The following is a 26,701-nucleotide window of genomic DNA, read 5'->3' on the forward strand; positions in this document are numbered from 1 at the left end:
CCCGTTTTCCCGCCGCTCAAGTGGGTCTTCCATAATGCGCATCACCCCACCAGAGAAAGCGGTCTGTCCTTCCCCATGGGGCCTGTGTCATTTAGGCGGCTGATATGAGAGATGATCCCGAGTGGCGCTCCGTCGGCGTGAAACCCAGAACAGTGGGGGCCGTGTCCTAGGAGAGCTGCAGCACCTCCTGCCCCCCCACCCCCCCGCTGGCCTTACTCAGGTTCCAGGCATCAGGCCCTCCACTCTGGGGGCAGCACCAAACCTGTCCAGTCACAGGCAGCCTCAGGCCTCCTGTGGGAGGGTCTGCACCTGTGGGAGGCATCTGTGGACAGAATACCCAGGGATGTGGACCCTCTGTCGTCTGCCTGGGACGGTCAGGGCCCCTTAGCCCCTAAGCCAGACCTCACGTGGCATCCTCGGAGCCTGTCCTGAGCATCTCTTGTTGGAGCCAAGCTCCCAAGATGCCTGTTGTCCCAGGGGCCATCCAGGTGGCATAGGGGGCCTCACCCCCCTTGATGGGCCTGGATGGGCATCAGTGGGCGTTCCGCATGAGTGCGCGTGCCGGGTCCTAAGGCTGCTTCCCTCCCTGGCTCAGGCCTGGCCTCAGGGCCTCTGGCGGCCATGGGCTGGGCAGGGGTGGCCAAGCAGAGTTTCCCGGCCAGCCTGCCCCTTGTCTATGTATTTACTGGTTTTCCCTAAATGTTCCCATTACTCAGGCCTCTGGTCGGCACTGAGACAGAAATAAATCCCACAAGGCAGCCCAGCCAGAAGCCGGGAATCCAATTCCCCATCAAAGGCCGGAAGAGGCGCCTGTGCAGAGCGCGCCAGACCACAGTGGCCCACACACCCCACATGGCTACGAATACGGCCACGCACACCCCCACGCACACACACGTGTGCACGCACGCACTCTCACACGCACACCCCTGCACGCACAGTGCCTCCCACCCACCCCTGCGCGTGCAGGCCCCCACATGTCCTCCATGCACTCAGATGTGCCTTGTGCACACACATGCGATCACAAGTACGCACCCCCCAGCGCAGACTCAGCTGATGCCCACGCTCCCTGACAGCTCGGCTTACACGCAGTTGTGACCACACACTCTGGGGTCACAAACTCAGTCATCCTCAAGGCGCTGGTAGGCGAGACGAGCGGTGAGGGGGCAGGCGGATGGGCAGCCCCCGTGAGCTCTGGAGGAGAGTAGCCTCATGGGAACACGGGCCAGGGCTGCCAGAGCTTCTGAATTTTTAAGAGAAACTGGAAAGCTGAATTTTTATGTGAAATATCCTGATTTTTAAATGTTGGCTCAAGATGTTGAAAATACTGTGAGGGCCAAACCAAACACGTCCCCGGGCCAAATTCCACCCACAGGCGGCGTTCTCAGACCACAGGTCCACATAGACACACACACACACACACACACAAATAGACACACACGTATACACAGACACACATGCAAACAAATACAAACAGGCACACTGACACAATACAGTCACACAGGTAGACACGTGCAAATGGACATCCACGTCCATATACACGTACACACAGACACAGGTACGTGATCGGGTAGATCCACTGACTGACACAGTCAGACGGACACAACAGCCACATATATGAACAGACACACACATATACATACATAAATACAAATAAATAGACACCAATATACATACACTAATACAAATAGACACACCCAGCAGCCCCACACACATCCCTTTGTCTCACTGATGTGGGTGAGCTTGGTGGGGGAGCAGAGCCTGTCCGTGTGGCCTCTGGGCGGTTCACATCAAGGGCGTCCCCTGACTGATACATGCTGGGGAGAGGGTTCCCAGGAGAGGGTCTCCAGCCGAGGGGAACGCGAGGAGCAGGGGAAAGGCCTCGGGAGCTGAAGAGTTTGCAGCCACAGGTCCTGGAGCTCTGGGAAGGGAGCTTGGGGTGGCCACAAGCCTGCCCTTCCCTGCCCTGCCCCCCATCCTCCCAGCCGGGCCTTGTCCCCTCCTCCTCCCCATTGGGAAGCAAAGCCAGCAGGACCCCATGAGGGCTGCTCATCTGCAGAGCTCCCCACCGCCCCCCCCCAGTGTTTCCGTCTGAGAACTGTGATCGGAAGCCTTTAGGGGAATTGAAACCTCTCTATCTCCCCTAAAACTGCTGGGGGTGGGGGGAAGGGGGCCTAAACAGTAGGCGCATAATTAATGCAGCCGCCTTCCTTCCCCTCACCCACAGATTTGGAAAGCTGAGGCCAAAATGAAAGGCTGGAATCTGGTCTTCTGCCTCTTCTGCCTCCCAGACCCTGGCCCCTCTACTCCATCCCCAGCCCTTGGACGGGGAGGAGTGCAGAATCCACGCCCACCACCTCTCGGCCCCCACAGCCTGCATGACTGTGACACTGAAGGAGGGAACCTGTCACTGGGGGTGTCCTGGCCTTGTGTCCTAGGGGCCCACTAAGGAGCAGGATGCTGTGTGCTGAGCCCACACAGGCCAGGAGACCTGGACAAGGGCCTGACCTCAGAGGAGAAGCTGAGGCTCAGAGAGGGAAGGCAGCTTGCCCAGGATCACACAGCACACCCAGGAGCCAGCCAGGGTCCAGGCCCCTGCCTGGCTCTGGAGTCCCCTCCTCTGCCCAAGAAGAGGCTCTTCTGCCCCAGCCAGGGCTTGTTGCCATTGGCCATGGGAACCTCAGGCTGGGATCATTCTGGAATTGGCTGAGGAGGCATGAGGGTCAAGCAGCTGGGCCCACCCCAGTCCATGTGCAGGAGCTGCGCAGCAAGCCCCACGGCTCCTGACCGACCCCTCTGATGGACCCCAACCCCCGACCCCGGCCAGACCTCTTCTAACAACCAAGGCAGAGCCCGGACCCTCTCAGGCCCCTGGGCAGGGTCACGGCCCCTCACACATCATCAGAGCAGGGCTGTGTCCCCCTTAAGACCCCCTAGGGCAGGGTCATGTCCCTTCTGAACTTCCAGAGAACTCAGTCTCCTTTCCCCTGTGTCTGTGCTGTTCCCTCCCACCTCCCCAGGGTGAGGGCAGAAGGGTGAGGCTGTCACAGCTGCCCACTCTGGGTGGGCGTGCGGGGCCCGGCTGCATCTTTGTTCTCAACAGGCTTGCAGGTTGGGGGTGGGCAGAGCCATCTGATGCCCCTTGCCCCTTGGAGGCCCCATTCTGAGCTGGGATCTATGATCTCACCCAGCCTTGGGGCCTGGCCTTGGGTTCCAGAGGCCCCCAGCGGGGGGTACATTCCTTCCAAGGGTTTTCAGAGGTTCCTCTCCCAGTCAGAGCTGAGGGAAGACCGGCCAGAGAGGGCAGGGCCTGTTCACATGCCCAAGACAGGTGGGAGCTGAGGCCCGCCTTACTGGCCCCACTTGGAGTTCAGGGCAGCCCATGAGGTGCCAGACACCCTGGCCAAGGAGGCTGAGGAGCTGGGGTCTCTCGGTGCCCTCCTCCCTGCCTGCCCGCGCTCAGCTCGGCTGGTGTTTACGTGTTCCCTGCGGCTTGGCTGGGCTGGGAGGCCTTGAAGGGAGAAGTGACCACCTGGCTCCAGCCCCTGCTCAAGCAAACAGGGTCCTGACTGCCTGCCAGGCCCATTGAGGGCTCCCACTTCCTCTGCCAACACCTGGATGGCCCAGGCGCTGCTCAGGGGCCTCTCTGAGTGGGAAGGCCGGCCCTGACCTAGGGGCTCCAGGTCGAAGGGAGGAGGGTCCTGGCCTAGGGCCTTGGACTGGTGTAAGGTCCAGTCCTGTCCTGGACATCCCAGAAATGGTTCCCAGTCTAAAGGGGGAGGCCTGGCCCTGTCCTGGGGGGTATCCAGTCTGAGGGGTGAGCACACTCCTGTCTGGGGGGTGGTATCTTGTGTGAGGAGCACGGCCCTGTCCTGGGGGAGCACCCACTCTGAGGGGTGAGCACAGCCCTGTCCTGGGATGGAGGTCCCTGGTCTGTGGGAAGTGACTAAGCCCTGTCCTAGAGGGAATCCGGACTGAGAGGAGAGGCTCAACTCTGTCCTGGGGGCACCTAGTCTGAGGGGGAAGACAGCCCTGTCCTAGGGGTACCCAGTCTGAGTGTTTCAGGGGGAGTGGGCCTCATGGACTCTACTTCAGAAGCCTCCTGAGGAGAAGTCTGGGTTGGAAGATGGGGCCCTGGGGCCCAGCCAGCTAGTGGCCTCAGGGACTGCCTGTGGGGTGGGTGGGATGAGGTTCCCAGAGGTCCCGTAGCTCTGAGCCCTGAAAATGGGGCATCACACAGACACCCCTGGGAAGGGGATGGGGGTCTGTTCTGCTTGGGTCTCCTTCTCCCAGCCAGTGCCTCATGCAGGGTCCTTCCTGCCTGCTACTTCCTCCCACAAGGTTACCTCTCCCCTGAAGCCTGAGTAACCTCCTCTGGCCTCTCCAATGAAGCAGGGACTCTTCTAAATGTGGCTCAGACCTGGGTTGCTCTCCCTGTACAGTTTCCAATAGCTCCCAGCATTCACAGGAATCCTTGATGCTTAAACTGGCTCAGTGGCCCTTCAGGTCCTGGCCCATGTCTCTCGGTGTTCCAAGCACGTCACACCACGTGGAGCCCCATGGGTGCACCGGGCCTTTGGGCAACTCTTTGCCCTACCTGCCATCTGGAAGGGAAGGCACTGCTGGGCCTGAGGCTGCTCAGAGTACGTCTATGCCACCCACTGCCTATGACGCCTCACCCAGTCCCCAGTGGGGTGGGGGTGCTGTTCGAGATAGGGGTTGCTTTCCAGATGCTGAGCCCACGGAGAAGAACAAGTTTGCGCTGGAGATGAGGAAAGGCAGGGCCAGGCAGGGGCACTAGTTTGTATAGGCCCAGGGGCAAGGCCATCCTCGGACTTGAGAAGAAAGCTTGTTCTGGTCAGAGCTTGGGGTGGGGATGCAGTTGGGTCAGTTCTCAGCGTCAGGCCAGGAGGGCCTGTGCCATTCTAGGGCCCAAGACTGGGGTGGGCAAGTAATGTGGCTAATGTGGCAGGTGGCTGTGGGCTAGGGATGCTTAGTGACAGGCTCAGATCCACGGTGGGTGGATGTGCTGAGTCCTGCAGGCCCTCACCCAGCCGGACCTGTGGGATGACCCCAGGCTCCCCCACAGTTCCTGAGCCCGAGCGCGGACCTCAGCCCACGTCTCACTTGATGGCCTCAGCACGCTCCCTGCCCTCTCAGTCTGGTGGCCAGAGGCGTGTCAAATCCATGGTGGGGGCTGGGGATCCTGTGTGGAGAGCTCCCTGAGTGCCCCAGGCCCCAAGGGACACAGCATGGCCACCAGACAGGCAGGAAGGGGCCTGGAGCAGGGCCAGGGACCCAGGGATCCGCGGTTGGCCCTTGGTGAACAGTGACGGGGCAACAGGTGAAGAGTTGGCCGAGAGGAGCCGGGGTCCCCCCCACCCACTCCGGGGCCTCAGCAGAAGCATTGGAGGTGGCAGCTGGTGGCGGGGAGATGCTGTGGCCCAGCTCCTGCATGGCTCCGCTGGGCCCCCGTGTGACCCCAGCAAACTTGGGCCACTCTTGGCTTCTCCCAGGTCTTTCCTGCTGCACTGTGCCCGGCCCCCAGGGACTGGCCCCTGGCCCCTGGAGCCCCTCCAGAGGTGAACCCCAGGAACAGCTCCATGGCTCCTGCCCCTCCCCTCCTGAGCCCCAGCTCAGACTATAGGAAGCTACACACCGCTTCCTTTTCCCTTTTCTTTTTTTTTTTTCTTTTTTTTCCTCTTTTGTCTTCCCAGCCCCAGCCCTGAGTGGGCAACCGTCCAACCACCCGTCTCTTGGTCCGTCTGTCAGCCCTTATGCCCACGGGTCCAACCCTGGCCTGGGTCCCGGATCACATGACGGTCTCCCACTCTTCCTGTGGCAGGGCGGGTGGCCGCTCAGGCGCTGAGGCCTCCTCGTCCAGCCCCGAGCAGGAGCCATTGAGGAACCCGTCGTCCTTGGGAGCAGGTGCGGCAGGTGGTGTGGCCTGGGGGGCCGGGGCCCCCGGCCTGCTGTGGCCCGGCAGCGGGGGGTGGCCGTTGGTGGTGGCGGGCAGCAGGCGGGGGCTGAGGGGCAGGCCGAGCCCCGTGCGGGGGCCTACGTTGGTCACGCTCGTGTGAGACACCATCGGGCCGTAGCTGTAACTGCTGCTCCCGCTGCGGGCCTTCCGCTTGAAGTCCAGGGCCAGTGTCCAGCGGCTCCAGGATTTCTTGATCTCGGCCTGCACCTGCCATGGCCCGCAGGAGGGCGGGGCGTCAGGTAAGCCTCTCAGCCCTCCGCCGCATGGCCCCCCAGCCCCAGCCGTGCCCTCATCCCTGCCCCTACAACACTCAGCTCCCGAGCGGAACCGGAGGCGTGGGATGTTACTGGAAAATTCCAAGGCCAAGTAAAATCCCGTCATCCTCAGAACGTGGTGCCTGGCTGCAGGCAACCGACACACCCGGAGTCTACCAGGCTCAAATGGCCCCAGGGGTGGCTGAGTCGTTCACTCTGGATTACGGAGCCTTCAACCGTGGGGCTGGGAAGATACGGGCTCTGCCAGAGCCTGAGGAGCCCGCAGATCCTAGCACATCCTGAGCCTGAATCATCTGGAAAGACTCTCTGCCTTCAGAATGTCCTCAGGGATGTTCTCGGAGGAACAGAGGAACTGGACAGGAGAATGGAGGGACAGGACTTGGGGAACCCTGGCACTTCCGCGGCCCCCCTGCCTTGCCCCAGCGCTGCCCACCCTGCTTACCTCGCCATTGCAGAAACAGTATATGATGGCGACAAAAAATCCCTGCAGAGAGAGGCGCTCGGGGTCAGGGCCCAGAGGCCGCACCTGCCGCCCCCACCCTGCCCTCCCTCCCCCCGCCCCCCACCCCCGCCAGGCCTCGGCCAGGCCTGCGCACCTGGAAGGAGTTGAAGAGCATCTCGTAGTGCATCTGGACTTGCCAGAGCGTCCCTGAGACCTCGGTGTACGGCGTGGCCATGAAGACAATGTAGTGGACGCCGAAGAGCGGCATGAGCACCAGTGTGGATTTGAGCAGCTTCCTGGGCCAGCAGAGCAGGTGGCTCAGGGACAGGCCACTTCCCCTGGGGAGGCACCGAGCCACCCGACCTGCCCGCCCCAAGCTCTTAGGCTCCAGGAGCCACGAAGGGGCCTTCGGCTCTGGCCAGAGCTGAGGATGACCCAGTTAACCTGGGACAAAGTGTTCGTAAGGGCCCTCGGTGCTTGCACCCACTGGTCCCCCTACTGGCCCTCACTTCCCCCTGGCTTTACATCTTCATCCCACAGCCCATTCCTCAGGTTTCAGCGGGGCTGCTGTCCCCTCGAAGCCACCCACTGCCTACCTGTCCCTTGGACTCGCTACAATCAGCTCTTTGAGGAGAGATCTGGGTTTGCCCCCCCATCCCCTGCAGACCCCAGCATTGAATGGCCCAGGTTGGCTCCGGGGTGGCCCCAGAGACCGGGGGAGAGCCCATGACTGCTGGGTGGGGCCAGCCAGGGAGTCAGGAGCTGGGTGCTTCCCTCGACACAGGCTCATTCTTGGGGCCTCTGTCTTTGCTTTGGTATGTGATGCTGGGGTGTGATGACCCCGGTGCTCCGAGGAACCCCGGGCCCCCTGGGCGCAGCTCACCGGTACTGCTGCCGCGTGTCACACCGGCCGGCATTGGTCTCCCGCAGCTTGGTGGCGAGCACCCGGACGATGTTGATGAAGAGGATGAAGTTGAGCTGTGGGAGTGAGGGAGGGCGGCATCTCGAGCTGCACCCTAGCAGGGTGGGGGCGAGGGCCCAGAGACCCACGGACCCGCCCAGGCTCTGCTCTGCCCCTGCGTCTCCAAGTGGGCCCTTGTTTTCCCCGACTGGACTCAGGCCCGTGGCTCCAACCCTGGGGTCCAAGGAAGCCTCTGTAGTCCCTGTCAGGGGCTGGTCACCGGCCCCCGCAGTACACGCCCCCACCCAGCCCTGTTGCCACCCCTGCTCACCACAATAGAGGCCAGGATGGGCACCTGGATGATCCACTTCTTGTTCCCGGAGCTCAAGTCCCAGCACCTGGGGGAAGCCGAGGCATCAGCTCCCACCCCCCTGTTCCCACCCTGAGGCTGCCCACAGAGTGGCCCCAGAGCTGGGAGGGACAAAGGACAGGGGGGTGTTGGGTAGGGCCAGGCCTGAGGCCCCCCCTCAGACACTGCTTTTGAAGCAGCCTGACCCTGAGGGGGTGCCTGGCTCAAGGCTGGACAGAAAACTGAAGCTGGGCCCACTCAGGGCCAGGGCACAGGAAGCCCCCTCCCCCCATGCTTCACAGAGGAAGGGCGTGCCAGCAGTATTTCTGGCCTGTGGCCTGGCCCCGCGGCCCCCTGCTCCGCCTGGACCTACCCCGTGTTGGCCAGGGTGGCTCTCACGCTGACCCACACAGCCACGAACACAGCGGGCAGACCTGTGGACGCAGAGGGGGCAGCGTGTGAGGGTCCGCAGGCGCTGCCCATGGTGTCTCTCCCCTCAGCCCACCTTGCCAGCCCATTCCTCTCATCCTCGATGACCCCCCAGCTGATCCCCTCACTGTCCCTGAGCCCCGTCCCCCTGGGCCCATGGGCTGCTTGGTGACAGAGCCACATGCTGGTGGGGGCCGCTCTGCTTCCCCCACGGCCTCCTCCCGGGGCTCCCGCACTCAGGACCCGTCAGCCCTCTGCCCTCATCTTGGTTCTGCATCTCCTACCCACACACGCGGGCCTGTCGGGCTCACGGGAAAACAGGGCATCGCTAACTTCCCCACGCTCAGTCCAATCCCCCCTTCCCTTTAGGCTCTGGACTGGGAGTTCCTGTGGGGGAGGGGCCTAGGACCAGCATTTTTCTGCCCCAACACCACACCACCACCCAACACACACACCCAGTTTGGAAGGTCCTAGCCCCCATGGATGAGGCTGGATGGAATGACAGTTGTTCCAGGCTGAGTAAAGGCCACAGGGGAACCTTGGTGTTCCCAGGCCTGAGTCAGCCCAGATGGTACATGGTACCTCTGAGTGAGCTCTGCCTCCACCCTCCAGCCCCTCACACTTCATTCTGGGTGAGGTGCACCCTTGGGAGGGGGAGGGTGCGACCCGGGTTTACGGTGGGAAGAAGAGCTATGACATTCTTGTGTCACCAAGTTCTGTTGCTCCAGATCTGTGTGTCTCCTGCCCATCCCGACACCCTCTAGCCCCAGAGTCCACAGGTCAGTCCCCGGGACAAGGCCCAGGTCTCCCCCAACTCTGGGGCTTGCCGTGGGTGAGGTCAAGGTCAGAGTGTGTGCCAAGGGGCTGTGGCTATTGACCCGAGAGCTTCTGGGTGCCGAGTGCAGGGAGGGCTTCAGCCACCAGGCCTACCCCTCTGCAGTCTGGCCAGTTGCCCCGGAGCCCAGCCAAGCTCGGGAGCTGCCAACAATAATGGACAATTATCGGTAACTCCATCCCGGAACCCATGGGGGAGGAGTGCAGAGCCCCAGCAACCCATTCTGCAGAGGGGCTGCCGAAGCACGGAGGATGCCGAGAGTCGGGCCTGGGGCTCTGGGTCATGGCTCCTGCAGGCCAGGTGGCAGTGGTGTGGACAGCCCCACGCAGTGAGGGGACTGGTAGGGAAACAGGGCTCACGGTGCAGGGAGTGTCCCAGACCTCAGCTCCAGCCCTAGGGTGACCTCTGACCCACCATCCCACTCTGATCCTGAGCTGAAATCTTGACCTGAGAACACTCCCTCCCTCTCCCGGGCTGAACCTCAACACCAGGTGAATCTGCCCCCAGGTGAGACCCAGCCCCAGGCTGAGCCCAGGGGTGAACCCTGACCCCAGCCAAGCCCTGTCGCCTGAGCCTGGGATGGGGTCAGGCTCAGAGAAGGGGGGCGGGCAGGCCACCCACTGGCTGCCCCACGTCCACGAGGGGAGAGGCGGTGCGGGCGCCTCACCCGTGGCGGCCCCTTTGACCCCGCCGCCCGTGGCCCCACCCCTTCCTGCGGCTCGCCGCCCGCCGCGCCTGCGTACCCCAGCCGAAGACCGTGAAGCCCCACAGGTACTTCTTCTCTGAGAAGAAGGCCATGAAGATGAGGCTATGCAGGTACAAGCCCTCCACCAGAATCCAGTAGTAGTTGGTGGCCAGGAAATAAAGGAAGAAGGTCACAGCCACCCTGCAGCCGGCCTAGGAGAGCAGCTGGTGTTAGCCAGAAGGCAGGCCTGCATCTGGGGAAGTCGGGGATGGGCTGGGGGGTGCGCCCGAGATGGGACAAGTCGCTCTGGGCCGGCGGGGAGGAAGGGCCAGGCTCTCTGGTCAAGGGCGGAGCTGAGGAGCAGGGGGCGGACGGGGAGGATGTTGCCAGGGGCAGGAGGGCACTCAGGACAGTGGCAGGGGCCAAGGTGAAGAGGTGGGGTGGTTGGGGCTACTGGGCGGAGGCAGGAGTGTTGATGAAAGTGGCGGGAGGGGGACAATCACAAAGCCCTCGGCCGTAGGGCCGGGGAGCTGGGCGGAGGGCTGCGAGGGACACAGTGGGGTGGCCGTGAGCGGCCCGACGCCCGTGGTAGCCGGAGGCCGGCGGGGGCTGGGGGGTGGGGGCCGAGCTGGAGGGGGCGGGGCGGGGCGGCGGGGTGCCAGGCGCGGGCCGCCGGAGGGGGGCACTCACGTAGCCGGCGGCGGCGGCGGCGGGAGGCGGGGGTGCCTGGGCGATGGCGCGCAGCTCTTCCTCGGTGAGGCGCTCGGCCTCATCGAGCGTGGCGCCCGAGTAGAGCACCGCGTCCTTGACGAAGATGCTCACGGCGCGAAGCATGAAGGACAGGAATAGGTGCATGTGGATGTAGTTGCGCGTGCAGTGCAGCCGCCTGCGGGGCGCGCGACAACACCGTGGGTGGGGGCCCGGGGACACGCGGGTGGGGGGGGTGTTGGCCGGGAAGCCAGGCTGTGCGCGGGGCGGGGGCGGGGGGGGGGAAGGGAGGGACGCCCGGCCCCGCGGAGGGGGGTGCGGGCACCCTACCTCGGCCCCGCCCCCGGCCCAGCCCCGCCTCTCGCCCCGCCCACCTGAAGTAGGCCAGGATGAGCACGGCCACGGTGAGGGAGGCCAGCGACACCGAGTAGCCCACAGTGTAGATCATGCCCAGGCGGTCAAACACCTCCTGTGCCGGAGGGGACACAGCGTCAGAGCCCTGGCACTCAGGTTAAGGGTCAGAGGCCAGTTAAGGTTGCGGGAGGCGTCAGGCCTCGCTCAGGGGTGACCTTATCCAGATCAGGTTGGGGAGGGGGGAAAGCTCGCACCCGTTCACGCGTCTCATTGGTCAGGAACTTGACACACTCGCTGTAGTTGGCCCATGTCCGGTTGTGCCCAGGTACCAGTTCCCAGCTGCCATTGCGGTCACAGCGTCGGTAGGCGTGGCCTGCAGGGCCACAGGGAGGGTCAGGGCAGGCAGAGAGGTCTGGAGCCCTGAGCTCCCCGTCCTGGCACCCCGGTGGTCCCCACCCTACTCCAGCCTGCCTTACCTTTATGATTGAAGTCATAAATGTAGTCGGGACAGGGCACGGCCACCACCTCACCTGGTGCCCCCAGCGGCCAGCAGAGGATGTGGTCCCACTCGGGCAGGCAGGGGCGCCCTGTGCCCACAGAGACAGACAGACAAGGTGGGGGACACCAGTCAAGTCCATGGTTAGTGACCCAGAAGAATGAACACACCTGTGGTCGCTGGCTCCCTCAGGGACAGGTGTGCCCCAGGACTGGAGCACTCAGGCCTGGAGCGGTCTGGAGAGAATGTATCGAGCCTTACTACCTACTGTGTCCTGCACAGCATTGAATCCCTGGCCTCACAGAATTCCCACAGCCCCTGTATGCAGGTACTGTCACTGGCCCTATTTTCTAGATCGGCTGGTGGAGGTCAAGAGAGGCAAGTGATTTGCCGAGATCCTACAGCCTAGGGCCCTGCCCTCCTCAGGTACTCAGCCCCTGGCCAGGCCTCTCTCTTTTTCCTCTGCTCTTGGTCCCACCTCCAGGTGTCCCTGGGGAAGGGCAAGTGCCCAGACTAACTCCCTTAGCTCAGAATGCTTTCCATGTGACTCTTGCCCAGGATCCATGGGTAGGAGGCAGGAGGTCTAGCTTCCAGTCCCAGCTGGACTCCCAAAGAGCTGCTGACCTCACGCAGGTGTCCACCCTCTTTGTGTTCCAGTTTCCTCACTGGGTAGCTGGGATTGACCAGATCAGCCTGTGCTTTCACTACCATCCCAGACCACCCTAAGCACCTGCTATGAGACTCCCCTCATAGGAGGAGGTATAATCCCCCAAATCTAAGTGCTAATTGTGGGATTCAAGACAGGGTGACATATCCTACTTTGGGGCTCCAGTCTCACAGCAGAGATACTAAGTGACCTTGGAAGGTCCCCAGCCTCTGAATCTTTTGCTTTCCACCCCCCCAGCTCCCTTCTTTCCCCTGCAGGGCTCCAACCACAGGACTCTCCAGCCATCCTGGAAGGCTGCCTTGATAGCTGGACCCACCCCAGCTTGGTGAAAGGCTCTCTGTCCTGGGCACCATATTCCCAGCCCCGCCTGCCTAGGCCCACAATTCCCTCTGGTCCCTGGGGAGCCACAGGGTGACCACAGCCTCCCAGATGTGGCCCATCTGGAATCTGCTGCCCACCCAGCCGGTTCAAACCGGCCCTGTGGCTGCAGCCTGGGCTCTGAGTTTGTCTCTTCTTACCTTCCTGAGGGACAACACAGCCCTGCATCTCCCTCCCTCTCTTCTCTCCTCCCCTCCTCGTCCCACTGTCTCAGCCCTGCTGCTCTGTGGCCACCCTCCTCCCCTGCTCTGTGTCTATGGCCCACCACACTATGTGTTTGGGTGCACCCTCCTCAGACACACTGAGTCCCAGTCCCAGTTTATGCCTCCTGGTCCCCTCTCTGTCTCTCCCTCTCTTTGCATCTCTCCTTGCCCCTCTGTCTCCCAGGTTCTCTGTCATCTCTCTCCATGGGAGGGGCCACAGCCCTGGGTCCACCCCTAGGGTAGTGCGGGGCAAATTCTCTGCCCAAATCTCCTGGGGGCCTGGCCCCATCCAGCTGCCAGCCTCTTGCACATGATACCTCCTGGGTTCTGTGTCCTCCCAGCCCCTCCCCTGCTTTCCTGGGGAGGGGGCCACAGCTTCTTCCTTTCCACAAGAGCTGAAGAGCATGAGCTCACAGAAAGGGGATAGAGCGGTGGGGTGGGTGGGTCCCTGCCCATCTCGGATGGATGCCCGGAAGCACACACATACCTCGGTGCCTGCTGCCAGTGGGTGCCTCATTGTCCTCCTCGGACTCTGGGTAGAGCTTCCCAGATGCCTTCTCTTTCTTAGGCTTCCCTGATGTGGATGCAGATGCCCATCCTTTGTCTGATTCCATTATGTCAGCTGGAGAAATCAGGGCAGTTACGGCTGTCAGCTGTGCTATGGCAGGAGACCCAGGGCACCCTCCTGCCTCCAAGGCACCCTCTTTGTACGGTGGGGGTTGATCCCTGCCCTGCTGAGAGCCCAGGCTGTTGGGAGAGCTGAGATAACAGGCGGGTGCAGAAGTAAGTGGAGAGCACGGAGACTGTCAACAGGAGGTTCAAATGGGAGCGAACAGCATGCAGGTGTGGGATCAACTAGTGGGCTGAGCGGTAAGTGTGGGCAAGACATGGGCAGAGGCAATGTCCTCCGACCCAGGAGTTGGAGTCAGAGCCCGTGCAGGAGGACAGGGCCCCGCCAGGGGGCGCAGGACAGAAGTGGACAAGTAGGGGTGATGTCAGCAAAGGCTCAACGGTGAAAATGAAGCCCGGCCAGGGCACGGTGCAGCTCAGGAAGCTGGTGGTGTGGACGACATGAGCAAGAGTGTGCAGGTGGCAAGGGTGTTCAGGCAAGTCTACCTACCCGTCCCCTGCCCTCAGATACTTGAGCTAGGAGTTCCCAGAGTCCACAGAAGGACCCTGGAGGCTCTCTGAGTTGGGCTGGTCTTTTCTCCATTAGAGAGCTGTTTGAGGTCTCTCTACCTCGCTGAAATGTCTCCCTCATTATATGACTCGTGTCCCTTCAGTTACAGCCCGAGCAGGCCCCCCAGCCCTCCCAGGTCAGGGTTTGTGGCAGCAATGCAAAGCTGAGTGCAGACACCTCGGCTGGGCTGGAACGGCCATGCCTCTTATCCTGCCTGATCCTGGGGCATTAGTAGGGAGGGGGGCAGCAGGACGGGGTGGAGCAGGAAGAGAGGGGCTCCATCAGGATGGGGCATGATGGGGGGCAGAAGGTGCCTCCGGGCTTCCACAACTGGGAAGAGCGCTGGGTTCAAGACCCAGAGTGTGGGGGCCCACCTGACCCCCAGACCCTGATGTGGCTGGGGCGGGGAACCAAAGAGCCACCAGCGGGGCCATTGCGGACAGGGCTGGGACTGCAGAGACCGTGTGAATGCCTGTGACTATGAGCAAAGTCCGTGTGCTACAGAGTGTCACTGTGTGCCCTTGGGCCCCCAGCAGTCTAGGGGAACCGGCTCCAGACAGGAAGCTGTTCTCCTCGGCCAGTCAGGCAGGGCCTGGGCCTCTTCCTGGTCGATGAGATTTCATCAGACAGGCGGCAGAGGCCTGGATGGGTGCTAATGAGCGCCCATCTCTGCTTCCAGGAAGTGGACTCAAGGAAGAGACCAGCTGGAGATGGGGCAGGAGCTGGAAAGGCAGGGGCTCCTCCCACCTTGACCTTGGCAGGGGTCCCTGAAGATGCCGTGCTGGTGTGCAGAGGCCCTCCCGACCCCAGGTCAAACACCCGCTCCCGGACAGTGACCGTGACTCAGAGTCATGATACCCATCCCTACTCCTCTAGCCTTCTCCCCATCCAGTCCCATGGACCCTTGATTCTCCTGACCCTGGACACCTCAGCCTTGTCCTTGGACCAGGTGGCCTTCTTCAAAGATCTACTTATTCTTCTGGACCTGCCTTGGATACCTCCTCCTCCAGGAAGCTGTCCCAGTGCACCCCAGGGGGGTTTGGCACCCTACTCAGGGCTCCTGATCCTGTTGTGCCTTGCCACATCTAAGCCCGCTGGGGATGATTCGGACTGTGGCTGCCTTCATAGTGACCGATCCCACCCCGGAAGGGAAGGCTCTGCATTTCAGCCTGCTGACTTTGATCACACCTCACCCCCCTTTTAACCGGACGCCCCCTCTCCTGGTGCCACTTGGTTCTGCATCCTAGGCTCGCACCTTCATTGGGCCCCTCCCTCCCTCTCTTGACCTCGCCCCCAGGCCCTCCTCCTTTGGCCCCGCCCCACCCGGCTCCGCCCCCACCTGGCCTCTGCAGGACTTCTTTGAGCCGCTTCTGGCATTGGGCCTGGGCGCGGTGCAGCAGGAAGATCTGCTCCTCTTTGGTCATGACGTCATCTGCATCCACCTACCAAGTTGAACGTCAGACTGCAGGCCGGCCTTTCCAGCGCACTGGCAGGTCCCACAACCATCCCAACCTCCCTGACGGATTCCCCCACCCTTTCCAAAGGCTCTGAGTCTAGAATTTGGGAACTCTGCCTTATGTAGCTCCCATTTTACAGATGGGAAGCTGCGGCTCCAAAGGGTGGAGCCAGAAGGATAAAAGAGGGAGGGGGGATGTCCCCTGCCTGTCCGCTAGTAACCCTGTAGGCTGCAGCCACTGATATTCTCTGTCCAGTCTGTTCCCCAAGGGTACATGGGAAAGGGATGGAATGTCCCAGGATGGATCCTCACAGGATCCTGTCTGCTGGGGACCTGGTGGGGAGAGCGGGTGCATAAGGAGCGGTGAACTCTGGGGAAATAAACCAGGCCTGGATTCTTTCAAGCCCTAGTGCCCTGTGGGACCTTGGGAGTCACCAGTTTCCATCCTGACCCTCTCCCCAGTCACTGCTTTCCCCAGTGAATGGGGAGTGCCTCAGCCGCTCCCAGCCTTGCAGTCCCAAGAGCTAGAGGTCGGAGGAATCACTGGCAAGTGGTCTGGTTGGGTGGGCACTCCTGCGCCAGCTGTGAGCCAGAGTCACCCCATCCCAGTGCTTATCTAGAAGCTCCTTCCCCCCGCGAGGCAGAGGAAGACCCTGTGTTCTGATGGTGCCAACAACAGGCCATTGCTCCTGCTGTTCCCTCTGGAATGTGCTTCCTTCTCTTCCTTCCAGCCTGCACACCCCAGGCCCAGTGGGATACACGGGCATCATTTTGAGGAAGAGAACATCATGGGCATCGCGGGGGGGGGGGGGTGTCTCACCCTGAACCTATGTTCCCCTGACTTAGAGTTCGAAGCGGGTCAGAGTAAAGGGAGCATCCTACCCTGGGGACAGCTCAGTGTGACCAAGCCTAGCCACTTCCATGAGTGGGACCCACAGAGGTTAATACATCCCTCACATCCCCCTCCCCCTTATAAATCGGGCCAAGTCCCCTCAGACACCCAGGCCTGCGACATGTCTGTCCCCTTAGACCCCTCAGCCCCAGAGCAGGACTGTGTCCCCTCAGATTCCACAGGGCACAGCCTGGCCCCCTCACACCCTCAACAGGCAGAGCTGCCGCCCCTCAGGCATCGCAGGGCCGGTCCCCTGTGAGTGGAGCGGTGCGGGGCGGACGCAGAGCCGGGGGCAGGCAGGGAGGGAAGCAGGCTGGCCGGGGAAGGGGCGTGCTGGCCGGGCGGGGCGGCTCAGGGAACCCGGCGGCGGGGTGAAGTTAATCGACCGCGTCTCTCAGTGGCAGCAGCGGGGGCTTCCAGGGCCAGGGAGTCTCCAGCCGGCTCGGCGGGGCTCGGGATCCGCTGGTTTCACTTAGCGGAGGCGCGTGCGCGTGTGTGCGCGTGCGCGTGCGCGGCGGCGCGTCCGGCCGGCTGGTGCGCTCGGGCGGGCCCCGTCTCTGTGCGTTCTCACGTGGGGACCGTGCGGCGTGCGGTCTGGGACGTGAGCCTCAGGTGTCTGGGAACACGCGTGTGTTCGTGGCTTTCTGGGCAAAGGTCCGCGTGCGTGCGCGCGTCTGCCAGTGTCTCATGCGGCTGTTCCTTAGCAGGCGTGTCTGTCGGGTGTCCGTGCTTCTGCGTGTCCCTGAAGTCTGAGTTGGACCCTGAGATCTCGGCCGGATCAGTGCCCATGGACCGCCCCCCCAGGAAGGGCTGGAGCAGATGCCCATGTGCTGGCTCCTCTCTCGGGGCTCTGCGCCCTCCTCCCCCAGCTACAGCGGACTGGGGCAGAAGGAGTCTCGCAGGATGGGGCTTGAGGGAGGACCGCTGGACCTGCCCTAATCCAAGGGGCTCCAAGATTAACCCGAAGTTCTCTTTGTGCCTCTGGCATTGCGGATCCAGGCTGCTGAGGAGTCTGGTCCCTGCGTAGCTGCCCTGCTCACTCGGACCCATCATCACGCCCCTTCACTACCATTTCCATCATTACAAGAGTACCTCCATCAATAACCACCACCCACCATCACCACCACCAACCGTCATCACCTTGACCAACACCAAACACAACCATCACCATCCCCCATCACCACCACCACCTGCACCAGCACCATTACCACCATGAGCACTAACTATTACCAGAAATATAACCACCATCACCACCATCAGCACCATTCCAACTGGCAGAACATCATTACCATCACCACCGCCAGTGCTATTCCCACCATGACCCACACCACTACCGCCGGCATTACCACCTGCATCACCACTATCACCATCACCACCGAAGGCAACATTAACCCCATCACTGCCATCACCATTATTGCCGCCAGCCCCATACCCACTGTCGGTACCGCCTCTGCTGTCGTCCTATCCTGACTCCCTCACCAGGGCCCCGTCCCCACCCCTTCTTCTGCCCACCTCCATCTCTCTCAAGACAAGCAGATACTGCACCGTATTTTTTCCAGCTGATGGAAAGCTCCTGAGTGACTGAGGCTTCTACCAGTCCCCAAAGACTGGCACACCAGCCCTCCCCATAGACTAGCCCACCGATGTGACTGAAGGCAGGCAGTCACGGGTTGAAAATGGCCCATTTGGCAGACTGACAGATGGACAGGTGTGCTAGCTGGGTGATGACCAGGAACTAACACACGCTCTCTCGCAGGACTGAGGCATCTGCTCAGCCTCCACCTACTGCTGTTGGCTTTACCCTCTCTGTGGCCAAGAGGGGGCACCCCCTCTTCTCTGGAGTCTGGTTTCCGTGGTGGGGCTGGGAGTGCCCAGGAGAAGGGAAGGGATATGCCTCCAGCACCCCAGGGCCCCCAAACTCCTCCATTCATCCACGGGGACAGCGGCCCCACCTCTGGCCTCCCCGAACTTGTAGGACCCATTTCTCTGTCCCCCCATGATGGCACACTGCAGCAAGAGGAATCCAAGCCTGAGTCCGGGAAGCACTTATCCAAGGAAAGGAGGGCAGTTCTGCACCAAGTTCATTGCCACTTGCCTTCGAGGGCAGCTCCCCTGCCTGCAATGGTCCCTGTTCTCCCCTCCCTCCCGCTGCACTCTCTCCTCATCCAAGCACATTCTGCTGGCCAGCACTGGGGCTTGAATCACACCTCCACCAGTGACCGGCTCTGTGTCTAGGAAAGTTGCTTAACCCTTGCGATCAGGATGACCGTAGGGCTGTTGGTGAGGATTCAGTGAGAGCCTGGGCATGGGTGGGGGCAGGGCAGAGCTGGTGGCTCTAATTGGTCCCGTTAGCAGCAGCACATCATGGCCCTCCTACTCGGCCTCTGGGCACCCCTGCTGCTGCACACTGAGGGTGGCCCCAGGCTGCGGACCCAGAGTGGCAGCGGGAGATTGGGTAGATGACTAAGTCCAGGGGGCCACAGTGAGGGGTGGAGGGGAGGAGGTGGGACTCCAGGAGGGTCGGGAGCAGGGAGTACAGGAAGGCCTACTGGGTGAAGTGTGCCTGATGAGCTTTTGGGGTGATCCAACCTGGACTCACAGTAAGAGTCCGGGTCACTGCCAGGCCCCCTGGGCTTGGGGGGGGGCAAGAGGGCCCTCCATCAGCCTCTGCCCTGACAGGCGGCCTTATGTCCTGGGGGTGCAGGGGAATGTGTGGCAGCTGTGCTTCCCCTCCTGGCCTGGTGACTGCTGGTCCCTCTCCCCACCATGCCCCTCTTCCCCTTCCTTGGCAGAGTTCAGGTCTTTCTGGCCCAGCTCCCGGTGTGAAGGACTCAGGCTTGCATCAGTTTACATCCAGAGAGCCTGTGGATCTTGGGTTTCGGGGGCAAGGGCTGAGGGACCCAGGGCTGGATCATGGCCCGGGGTCACCCACCACCGATGGGGCCACCCAGCCCTGGCACCAGGCTCCCGAATCCCCACCCACATCCCTCCTATGGTCTTGGGTTAGGGCTCGGCTTCAGTGTCCCTCGCTGTAGCGCACTCCCCATGTTGAAACCCCCCCCCCCCCACAGAGCCTTCCCGTGTGCACACACGTGCATGGGGTGGGGTGATGCCCTGACCTCAGCCCGAGCTGGGGGGGAATAGGGACAGGGGCAGCCTGGGAGCAATGAGCTGGTGTCTCGGGGGCTCCAGGCAGGGTGCAGGTGAAGGCTGGGAGCCAGTCTGTTATTTACAAACATAGAAGCTGCTGTCCCAGGGAGAGAGTGGTGTGTGGTCAAGAGGCCCGATGTGTTTCTCATTTCCTGAGTTCAGAAGCTCAGACGAAGAGAAAAGCCATCTGCTCACTACCCCTCCCCTGGGGGGCAAGCAGCTCCTTCGACCTCAGCTCGCAGGGAAGCCCGAGGGAGGATGGTGTCGGAGTTGGGGGTGGGAGTGGTGGTGGCAGTGCGGGTGGAGGTGAGGACAGTGAGGAGGCAGCATCGAGGCTGGTGATGGTGACGGAGGGGTGACGGTGACAGTGGTGGTGGAGAGAGCCAGTTCCATGCCACTGACCAAAGGAGGGCCACTCCTCTCCGTTTCTCTCCTAACTGCCAAATTCCACACATTTGCTGTCTGTGATCCCAGACGTGCCTACATTCTCCTCCAGGCAAAACTAAGAAGGAAATACAAGGGTTGCTTCTTCAGTGGCTGACACCTCTGCCTTTGGGAAAGAGGCTCTTCCATCGGATGCTATTAGCCTTGAGATGCCCTCTTGGGTCCTCTCATCCATCCCTCTGCCCGGGTCCCGCCTGGCCCCCTACGGGAAGGCGGCTGTAGGCTTCCCGCTCACCTCTAGAGAAAGCAGAGCCGCCTGGGGTCCATCCAGCCCCTCTGCCTGTTGGCACCAGCCACTGACCCTGGCGCTTTATCCCCATCTCCTTGACCTTCCACCACATCCCCATCTTACAAACGGGGACACTGAGGCTCAGAGTCACGGGTAAAAAGCAGCAGCAGCCCTGGAGGAAGGACGCAGCCCCGTGGGCCCCCTGGTCCAGAGTTCTTCTGAACCGCATCTGTATCTTCCGCGGCATCAAGCAGGCGCCCCCCAGCAGAGCCTCCGAGGCAGCCTGCACGAAGGGAATTCAGGGGTGGGGGCGGACAGAGAGGGATCACGTGGCGACGGTGCAGGTGACAGCATCCGGTGCCCAGCTCTAACAGGACAGAGGACAGTGGTGCCCCAGCGTTAGCAGCGAGGGGGGTTGTACCTCCAGTAAAGGCAGAAGGAGAAAACCCTGGCTCACAGGGGACCCCCTCGTGACCTCCTGGCCTTCCTGCATCTCTTTTCCAGGTTCTCGATGTTTCCCGTGCCAGCTGGCTAGGGACTGCTCCCCGCCCCTTGCTGCCCTCCGTCTGTCCGGCTGGCCCGAGCAGGCTGGGACGGGCTCCCTGCCGGGGACACTCCTGCCCCGCCACCGCTGACAAGTGCTGACTTTTCCTCCCCCTCTCCAGGCCTTCCTGAACAGGCTGCCTGTGTTCAGGGCCAGGAGGGGCTGGGGGGGGGGGGAGGCACCGTGACGCCTCTCATCCTGGCCAGCGTGGACGCCTTCAGGGCAGGCGGTGGGACGGAGCCTGGGATGGCGGAGCCGGCTGCTGGACCCGGTGGATCTTCACAGGCGGCCTCTACCTGGCCTGCAGGACCAAGGCCCGGAAGGATAGTATGGCCTAACCTAACCGTATGCCTGGTCAGCAGAATAGGATCCCACCAGGTCTCACCGCCGCACAAGGCTGGTCCCAGAGTTGGGGTTCTTTAGGGTTTGGAGGTTTCCGACGTCTTTGCGAATCTGAGCGAAACTCTGCACTCTCTCCCAGTCACACTGCATTTTGCAGACAACTTCTGGGGTCTGCAAAACCCTCACCCCACCCTTTCTTTTTCCTAGGGACTCTCCCTCTGAAAGAGCTGCCTTCCTGGTGTGGTGGCTGGACCAGGGAGTGTCCCCAGAAGGCCCACAACAGGAATCTGGGGGAGGCCGCTTGACGCCTCATTAAAACATTCCGAAGAAAACCCAAGTTCCCGGGAGGGCTCGGCCCCCCTCCTCCTGCTCTGTCCACAGGCCGTTCCCAGAGCTGGGGTGTGGGGGGGGGTGTTTAAGGGCAGGTGATATAAAAAGCTTCAACAAATCAATACAAAAAAAGACAAATAACCCATAGAAAGATGAGTAATGGCTCTGTGCAAAGGTCTTAGAAGAGGAACAAAAGACCAATGTAAAGTTCAAAAGCTCACCGGTAATTGGCAAATTAAAATGGCAAGAGACACCATTTTCCGCCTCTCAGAATGGCAAAGGTGAAAATCATACTACTCTATGAGACAGAGGGTGTGGGGGAGAGACCCTCCTGGTCCCTACTGCTATTGTGAGTATTAACCGGCACAGGCTTTCTAGAGGGCAGTGTGGCCGTGTCTAATAAAATAAAAAAACGTGATGTGCTCAGACCCAACAATGACAAAATCTAGAAATACCCTACAGGGAAACGGTCACAGAGGGGCACAAGACGGCATTTCCAGGAGCTTCCCCGCCACTGTCTGGAATCACACACACACACAGACACACAAAGGATGCAGAAAAGATCTAAATGTACATTTTTAGGGACTGCTTAATGCATCCCAGATTTTGGAATACTATGCACCATTAAAGAAAATAGATCTATATTTACTGACAAGAAGATCTCCAAGACACACCTTTATGTAAAAAAAATGTACACAGCAGAGCCTTACCTACAAACAGATGCCATTCATTTTACAACACACAGAAAATAACAGAACAGAACAAAACTGTCTGCTTTGTACGGACACAAAAAGGTATCTTTCGGAAATAAACAGAAAAAGGTCCGGGAGGATATCCCCCACCCAGACTGTTAAAAATGGTTTTCTCTAGAGGGACACTGGGACTTGGGAGTCATCAAGGATGAATTCTGTTTAATCTGTATTATAGGACTCTTTTATAAAAAAGAACATATTCAAGTATTAGTTCAATTAAACAAAAGAAAATAAAAGTAAAATAACAGAAGGATTTTATGAAAGAAAGAAAGAAAACAAAGAAAGAAAGAGACAAAGGAACAAACAAAGAAAAAAAAAAGAAAAGGAAGAAAAATTTAAAAACCCACAGTGGGACATGGGGATCTCTGGTCAGCACGATCCGTCACCTTGCTTTGGAGGAAGAAGCTCAGTGCAAGAGTCTGAAGACCTGGGTTCAAGTCCCATCTCTACCACAGACTCACTGCCTGAACCCCAGGGCCCTTTCCCATAAAATGGGTGGGTGAAAGGACAGACTGAGAAAACGTTTGTGATGGTTTCTAGCTCAGAATCGGAGGACAGTCATTGTTCAATACATGGTGGTTCTCTGGTCTTTAAAAGAGGGCCTGTGGCCACGCTGGTCCTGGAGCAGGGGAGGGGTCGCCTATACTCCCAGCCCCCACAGTCCCTTCTGTGTCAGACCCCGAGGTCACATCTCTACGCTCAAGGCCTGCCCCCCATGTTGACAGGCTGCCTCTCCCGCTGCGGCTTCTCCTTCACTTGTGTGCATGCTGAGGGCATCTTTAGGATGAGGCACCCCCCAAGGATAAGACCACCCTTTGCCCCCTACTCACAATCTGTGGGCCCATCCCTTCCTCCAAAATTCACTCCACCTGACCCCCAGCTCACAGCTAGTATTCCCTGTAAGGACAAGAGGGACCAGCTAGCTGAGTCTGGCCACAGCCGGTGTCCTCCCAGTGGGACGCTTTTTGGTCCCCGAACCCTGAGGTCCCTGGAGGTGTGAGCCTGCTCCTGGGGCTGGCTGGGCAGGCAGCCCACAGGTTTGGTTACAGGGGCTATCGGCTGAGTTTGGTGGGCTTAGTGGGCGTCAGCACAGATCTGGGTGGGAACGGCAGCCCCTGGGTTCAAAAGAGGAAGCTAGCCAGCTGTCAGTCTCTCGCTGGCTCCAGCTGAGCCCAGGGGGCCTACAGGGTACTGGGTGATCCTTGGGCCACATCCTCTAGCCCTAACCCCAGTGCGCACACGGCCTGAGCGTCCAGCCACTGATGTCCCAACAAGGTCTCAGGGCAGACCCAGCCATGGCATCCCTCCTCCTGCCCCTGCCCTCAGACCTGAACCAGGGCGAAGCCAGGCAAATTCTCTGCACGTGCCTCAGCTTCCCCAGAAATCAGTGTGGGGCCCTGGGGACCCATTACCCCCTCCCCCTGGAGACACAGGGCTTGGCACTAGATTGGCATGCAGTAAAAAATGGTCATATTGATTGTGTGCTTCAGATTACTTTAAAAATGGGAACAATAACAAAACCTTTTTAGAGAGTTGTTGGAAAGATTAAACTAGTTAATACTCTAAAGTGCTTAGGACAGTGTCTGGCAAGTAGAAAGTGCTAAAAAAGCATTTATTAAATAAAAATAAGAGACAATAGACCCGGGTGCACATGTGCTCACAAATGCACACACACACACATATATGCACGACTATGCCCCTGCAAGTCATGTGCAAACCCACCGCTTCGGACACACGTGTTCCCAGGTGACACGCGCTCACACGGACCTAGAGAACAGCCTGCCCAGAGGCCCAGCGAGCCCTGCTCTGGCACACTCATGCCCATTGTCCTGTCTGCCCCAGGGATGTGCACACAGACTGCGGGCTGGCTCTGCACACACCCTGGAGGGGATCCTGGGGAAGGTGAGCCTGGCCCAAGGGATAGGGTGGGGAAATGGCTCTGGGTCCTTGCATTTACCTCTGCACAAGTCTCTGAGCCTCGACTTCCCCATCTACAAGTCCTCATATGGCGTGAGGTCTCTGGCTTTGGGGAGCCAGAGTCGTGAGTGCCTGGGCACCAGGGAATGGGACATGCTGAGGCCCCAGAGGAGAAGAGAGCCTCACTCAGATCAGGAGATTCTTAGGCAAAGGTTTCTTGCTATTTTTTTTTTTTTTTTTTTTACAGATAAGGAAACTGAGGTATGGAGGATAGCCCCAGGTCAGACGGGCCTGAGGCAGAGCTGGAAGCATCCCAGAGCTCCTGCCTTCCCGCCTCAGGTTCTGCCTGGGTAGGGAGCTGGTCAGGAGAAAGTGGCTGCCTGCCTGCCTGCTTGTTTCTCTAGAAGGCAGATGCCCCCACCTGGGAGGTACTGGGGAGGCAGCAGGGGCCTTGAAGTCGGACACACAGGCAGACAGCCTCCTCAGCAATGGGCTAGTCCCCCAGGACAGGGCTGCTGTGAGATCTGACTGACTCCCCAGGTCCTGGTCCCCAGTCTCTGGCCCAGGAGGAGGACGATGCTCCCCTCCGTGTCTCCAGCTCTTGGCCTCTGCCAGTCCCCTACTTTTCTCTGCTATTCTTGGTCTGTCTACTCCTTCTGCTCTGGGGAGCTCTCATCTCCACCCCCTTTGTCTCTCTTCTCTCTCTTGCCTTATCTCCCAACCTGCCAATTCTTCTCCCTCTGGTGCCCTCTTGGCTTCTGCTCTCAGGAGGGCATACATGGGCGTCCCTCACTCACCAGAGTCCCCCTCCAGCATGTTTCTCCTGGAGGAGTGTTCTGTGAGGTCGGTCTCCTTCAGGGGACCTCCATCCTTCCTCTGTGCCACACCACACCCGCCTCTCTGGGCAAGAGTGTCCGTGTGTGTGCACGCATGTGATTGTGAGAGCTGGAGGGGACCCCTAAATCCTACCCCCTGCCTGGGTGATGCTGACCTCAGACCCACAACCGTGTCCTGGATTGCAAACAAAACTTGCAGAAAACAGAGGCCCCGGAACAAAGTCTATGGGACCCTACATCAGGGCCAAAGCCCAGTCTACTGCTAGACCACACTGTCACCCCTGAAGGAGACACAAACCAGAGCTGTGGTGCTCACAGTAGCAGAAGACAGAGGAACCCCAACTACAGATTTCCAGACCTGGGACCCCAAACCCAGGCTTCAGAAATAAGGGGACCATAGGCATCTGGAACCGAGTCCAGACACCCCAGAGACAGCAGGCACCCAGGATCTCAGGTCGGAGGGGACGCTCATCCAAAGTTCGGATTATTCAGGGAACCCAAGCCTCTGCGCCCTGGGCCCACCCCAGGGACCGCAGAGCAAGCCCGCAGCCTGTCCTGGAGTGCGGGCGAGGGACTTACCAGCGCGTATGCGGAGCTGAGCACCGGGCAGCAGAGCAGGAGCGCCAGGCCGGGCGCGATCCGGACGGCCCCCATCGCCACCGCCTAGGGCCCCGTCCCTCGGGGCAGCCGCCGCCGCCGGCCCTGGTGGTGGTGGTGGTGGGGTACAGAGCTGCGTCAGGCCGGGCTGCCCCGCCCACGCCCGGGCCTAGGGGACCCCGGAGGCCAGGCGGCCCGAGGCCCCGGGGCCCGGCGCGGGGCCCATGCGCCGAGGACTAGCGAGCGAGGGAGCGCAAAGGAGAAAGAGAGGGAGGGAGGAAGGGAGGCAGCCGGGGGCCGGGCGGGCGGCGGGCGGGCGCCGAGCGCTGCGGAGCTGCCCGTCTGCCTCGGAGCGGAGAAATCACATCCATATGGCCGGGCCCCCCGCCCCCGGCCCGCCCCCCGCGCCCCCCCCCCCGCGCCGCCTTTTCTTTCTTTTTTTTTTTCTTTTGGGGAACTGGGAGCTGTGGCTTCGCCCCACGCCCAGTGGGGGAGGGGTCGGGGGAGGGGTTGGGGTCGCGGTCTGCGGGGGGCGAACCGGGCTGTTATTTTTAGCTCCGCGGCTAGAGCAAGGAGGGGGGGCGGGGCGGGGCGGGGCGGGGGGCGCGTTTTGAGCCGCTCGGGGCGTGCAGCTTAGGGACGCGATTCCAACTTTGCAACGACACTGAGCCCTTCGGTGCTCGGGCCGCCAGCTCTCTGCCCCCCAGCCCCCTCGGATCCCCATCCTGCCCGCGGCCGCCTCCCGAACCCTCTCCCCATCCTGGGCCGGAGCCCCGCCTGCGCCCGCGCCGCTGAAGCACGCCTGCGGCCGGGACGCTCTGCCCGTCGGCCTGTCTGTCAGTCCGTCTCTAGCTCCCCCAGCCTTGGCCTCCGTTCTTCCAGCAGCCCCGAGCTCCGTTTCGGTCACTCCCTCGCTCCCTCCCTCCCCTCCCCCTTCTCTCTCTCTACGAAAACATTTGCAAGTTTCCAAAAAAGCCACGGAGCCGAGCGGCGCGGGGCTGGCGGCTCCACCGGGCTCCGAGGAGGCGCCGCCGACTGACACCGAGACGGACCAGCCCGCCCGCCCCGGCCAGGCCTGGAGTCACCCCTACCCAACGCCGGCCCCCTCCCCCGGGCTCCCGCCCCCCGACCCCGACTTACTCCGAGCGCGCCGCCGCGGCCCCCGCCTAGCCATGGATGTCGGGGACCCCCCGACAGCCTCCCCAGGACAGCGCCCCGTCCGCGGCCCCGGGGGCACTTCATGGGGCTCTCGGGATCCCCTCTGGCCGGCCTGGCCTCCAGCGCCCCCCGCCCGGCCGCCGCTCGGAGCCGCCGCCCGCCGCGCGCGTCCCTC

At 61.2% G+C, this 26,701-nt stretch overlaps 1 protein-coding gene across 2 annotated transcripts; it reads right to left on the reverse strand.

The window, feature by feature from the left end:
• Positions 1-1,385: 1,385 nt before the first annotated feature.
• Positions 1,386-26,701, reverse strand: PTH1R (parathyroid hormone 1 receptor). 2 transcript variants are annotated; one of them, XM_036107722.2, is made up of 15 exons: positions 26,509-26,698; positions 25,351-25,473; positions 15,219-15,321; positions 13,187-13,321; positions 11,432-11,542; positions 11,210-11,328; positions 10,976-11,070; positions 10,584-10,779; positions 9,952-10,105; positions 8,318-8,378; positions 7,927-7,993; positions 7,578-7,672; positions 6,849-6,990; positions 6,695-6,736; positions 1,386-6,184 (listed from the first exon to the last, which is right to left on the reverse strand). In XM_036107722.2, exons 2-15 carry the CDS (start codon positions 25,423-25,425, stop codon positions 5,810-5,812), a joined length of 1,770 nt encoding a protein of 589 aa, XP_035963615.1. In that variant the 5' UTR covers positions 25,426-25,473; positions 26,509-26,698; the 3' UTR covers positions 1,386-5,809. The 2 variants fall into 2 exon arrangements, with proteins under 2 accessions (XP_035963615.1, XP_035963614.1); XM_036107721.2 differs by lacking the exon at positions 25,351-25,473 and having other exon boundaries at positions 26,509-26,701.

This window comes from Halichoerus grypus, chromosome 1 (assembly GCF_964656455.1).
Source record: "Halichoerus grypus chromosome 1, mHalGry1.hap1.1, whole genome shotgun sequence".
Taxonomy (NCBI): Eukaryota; Metazoa; Chordata; class Mammalia; order Carnivora; family Phocidae; genus Halichoerus; species Halichoerus grypus.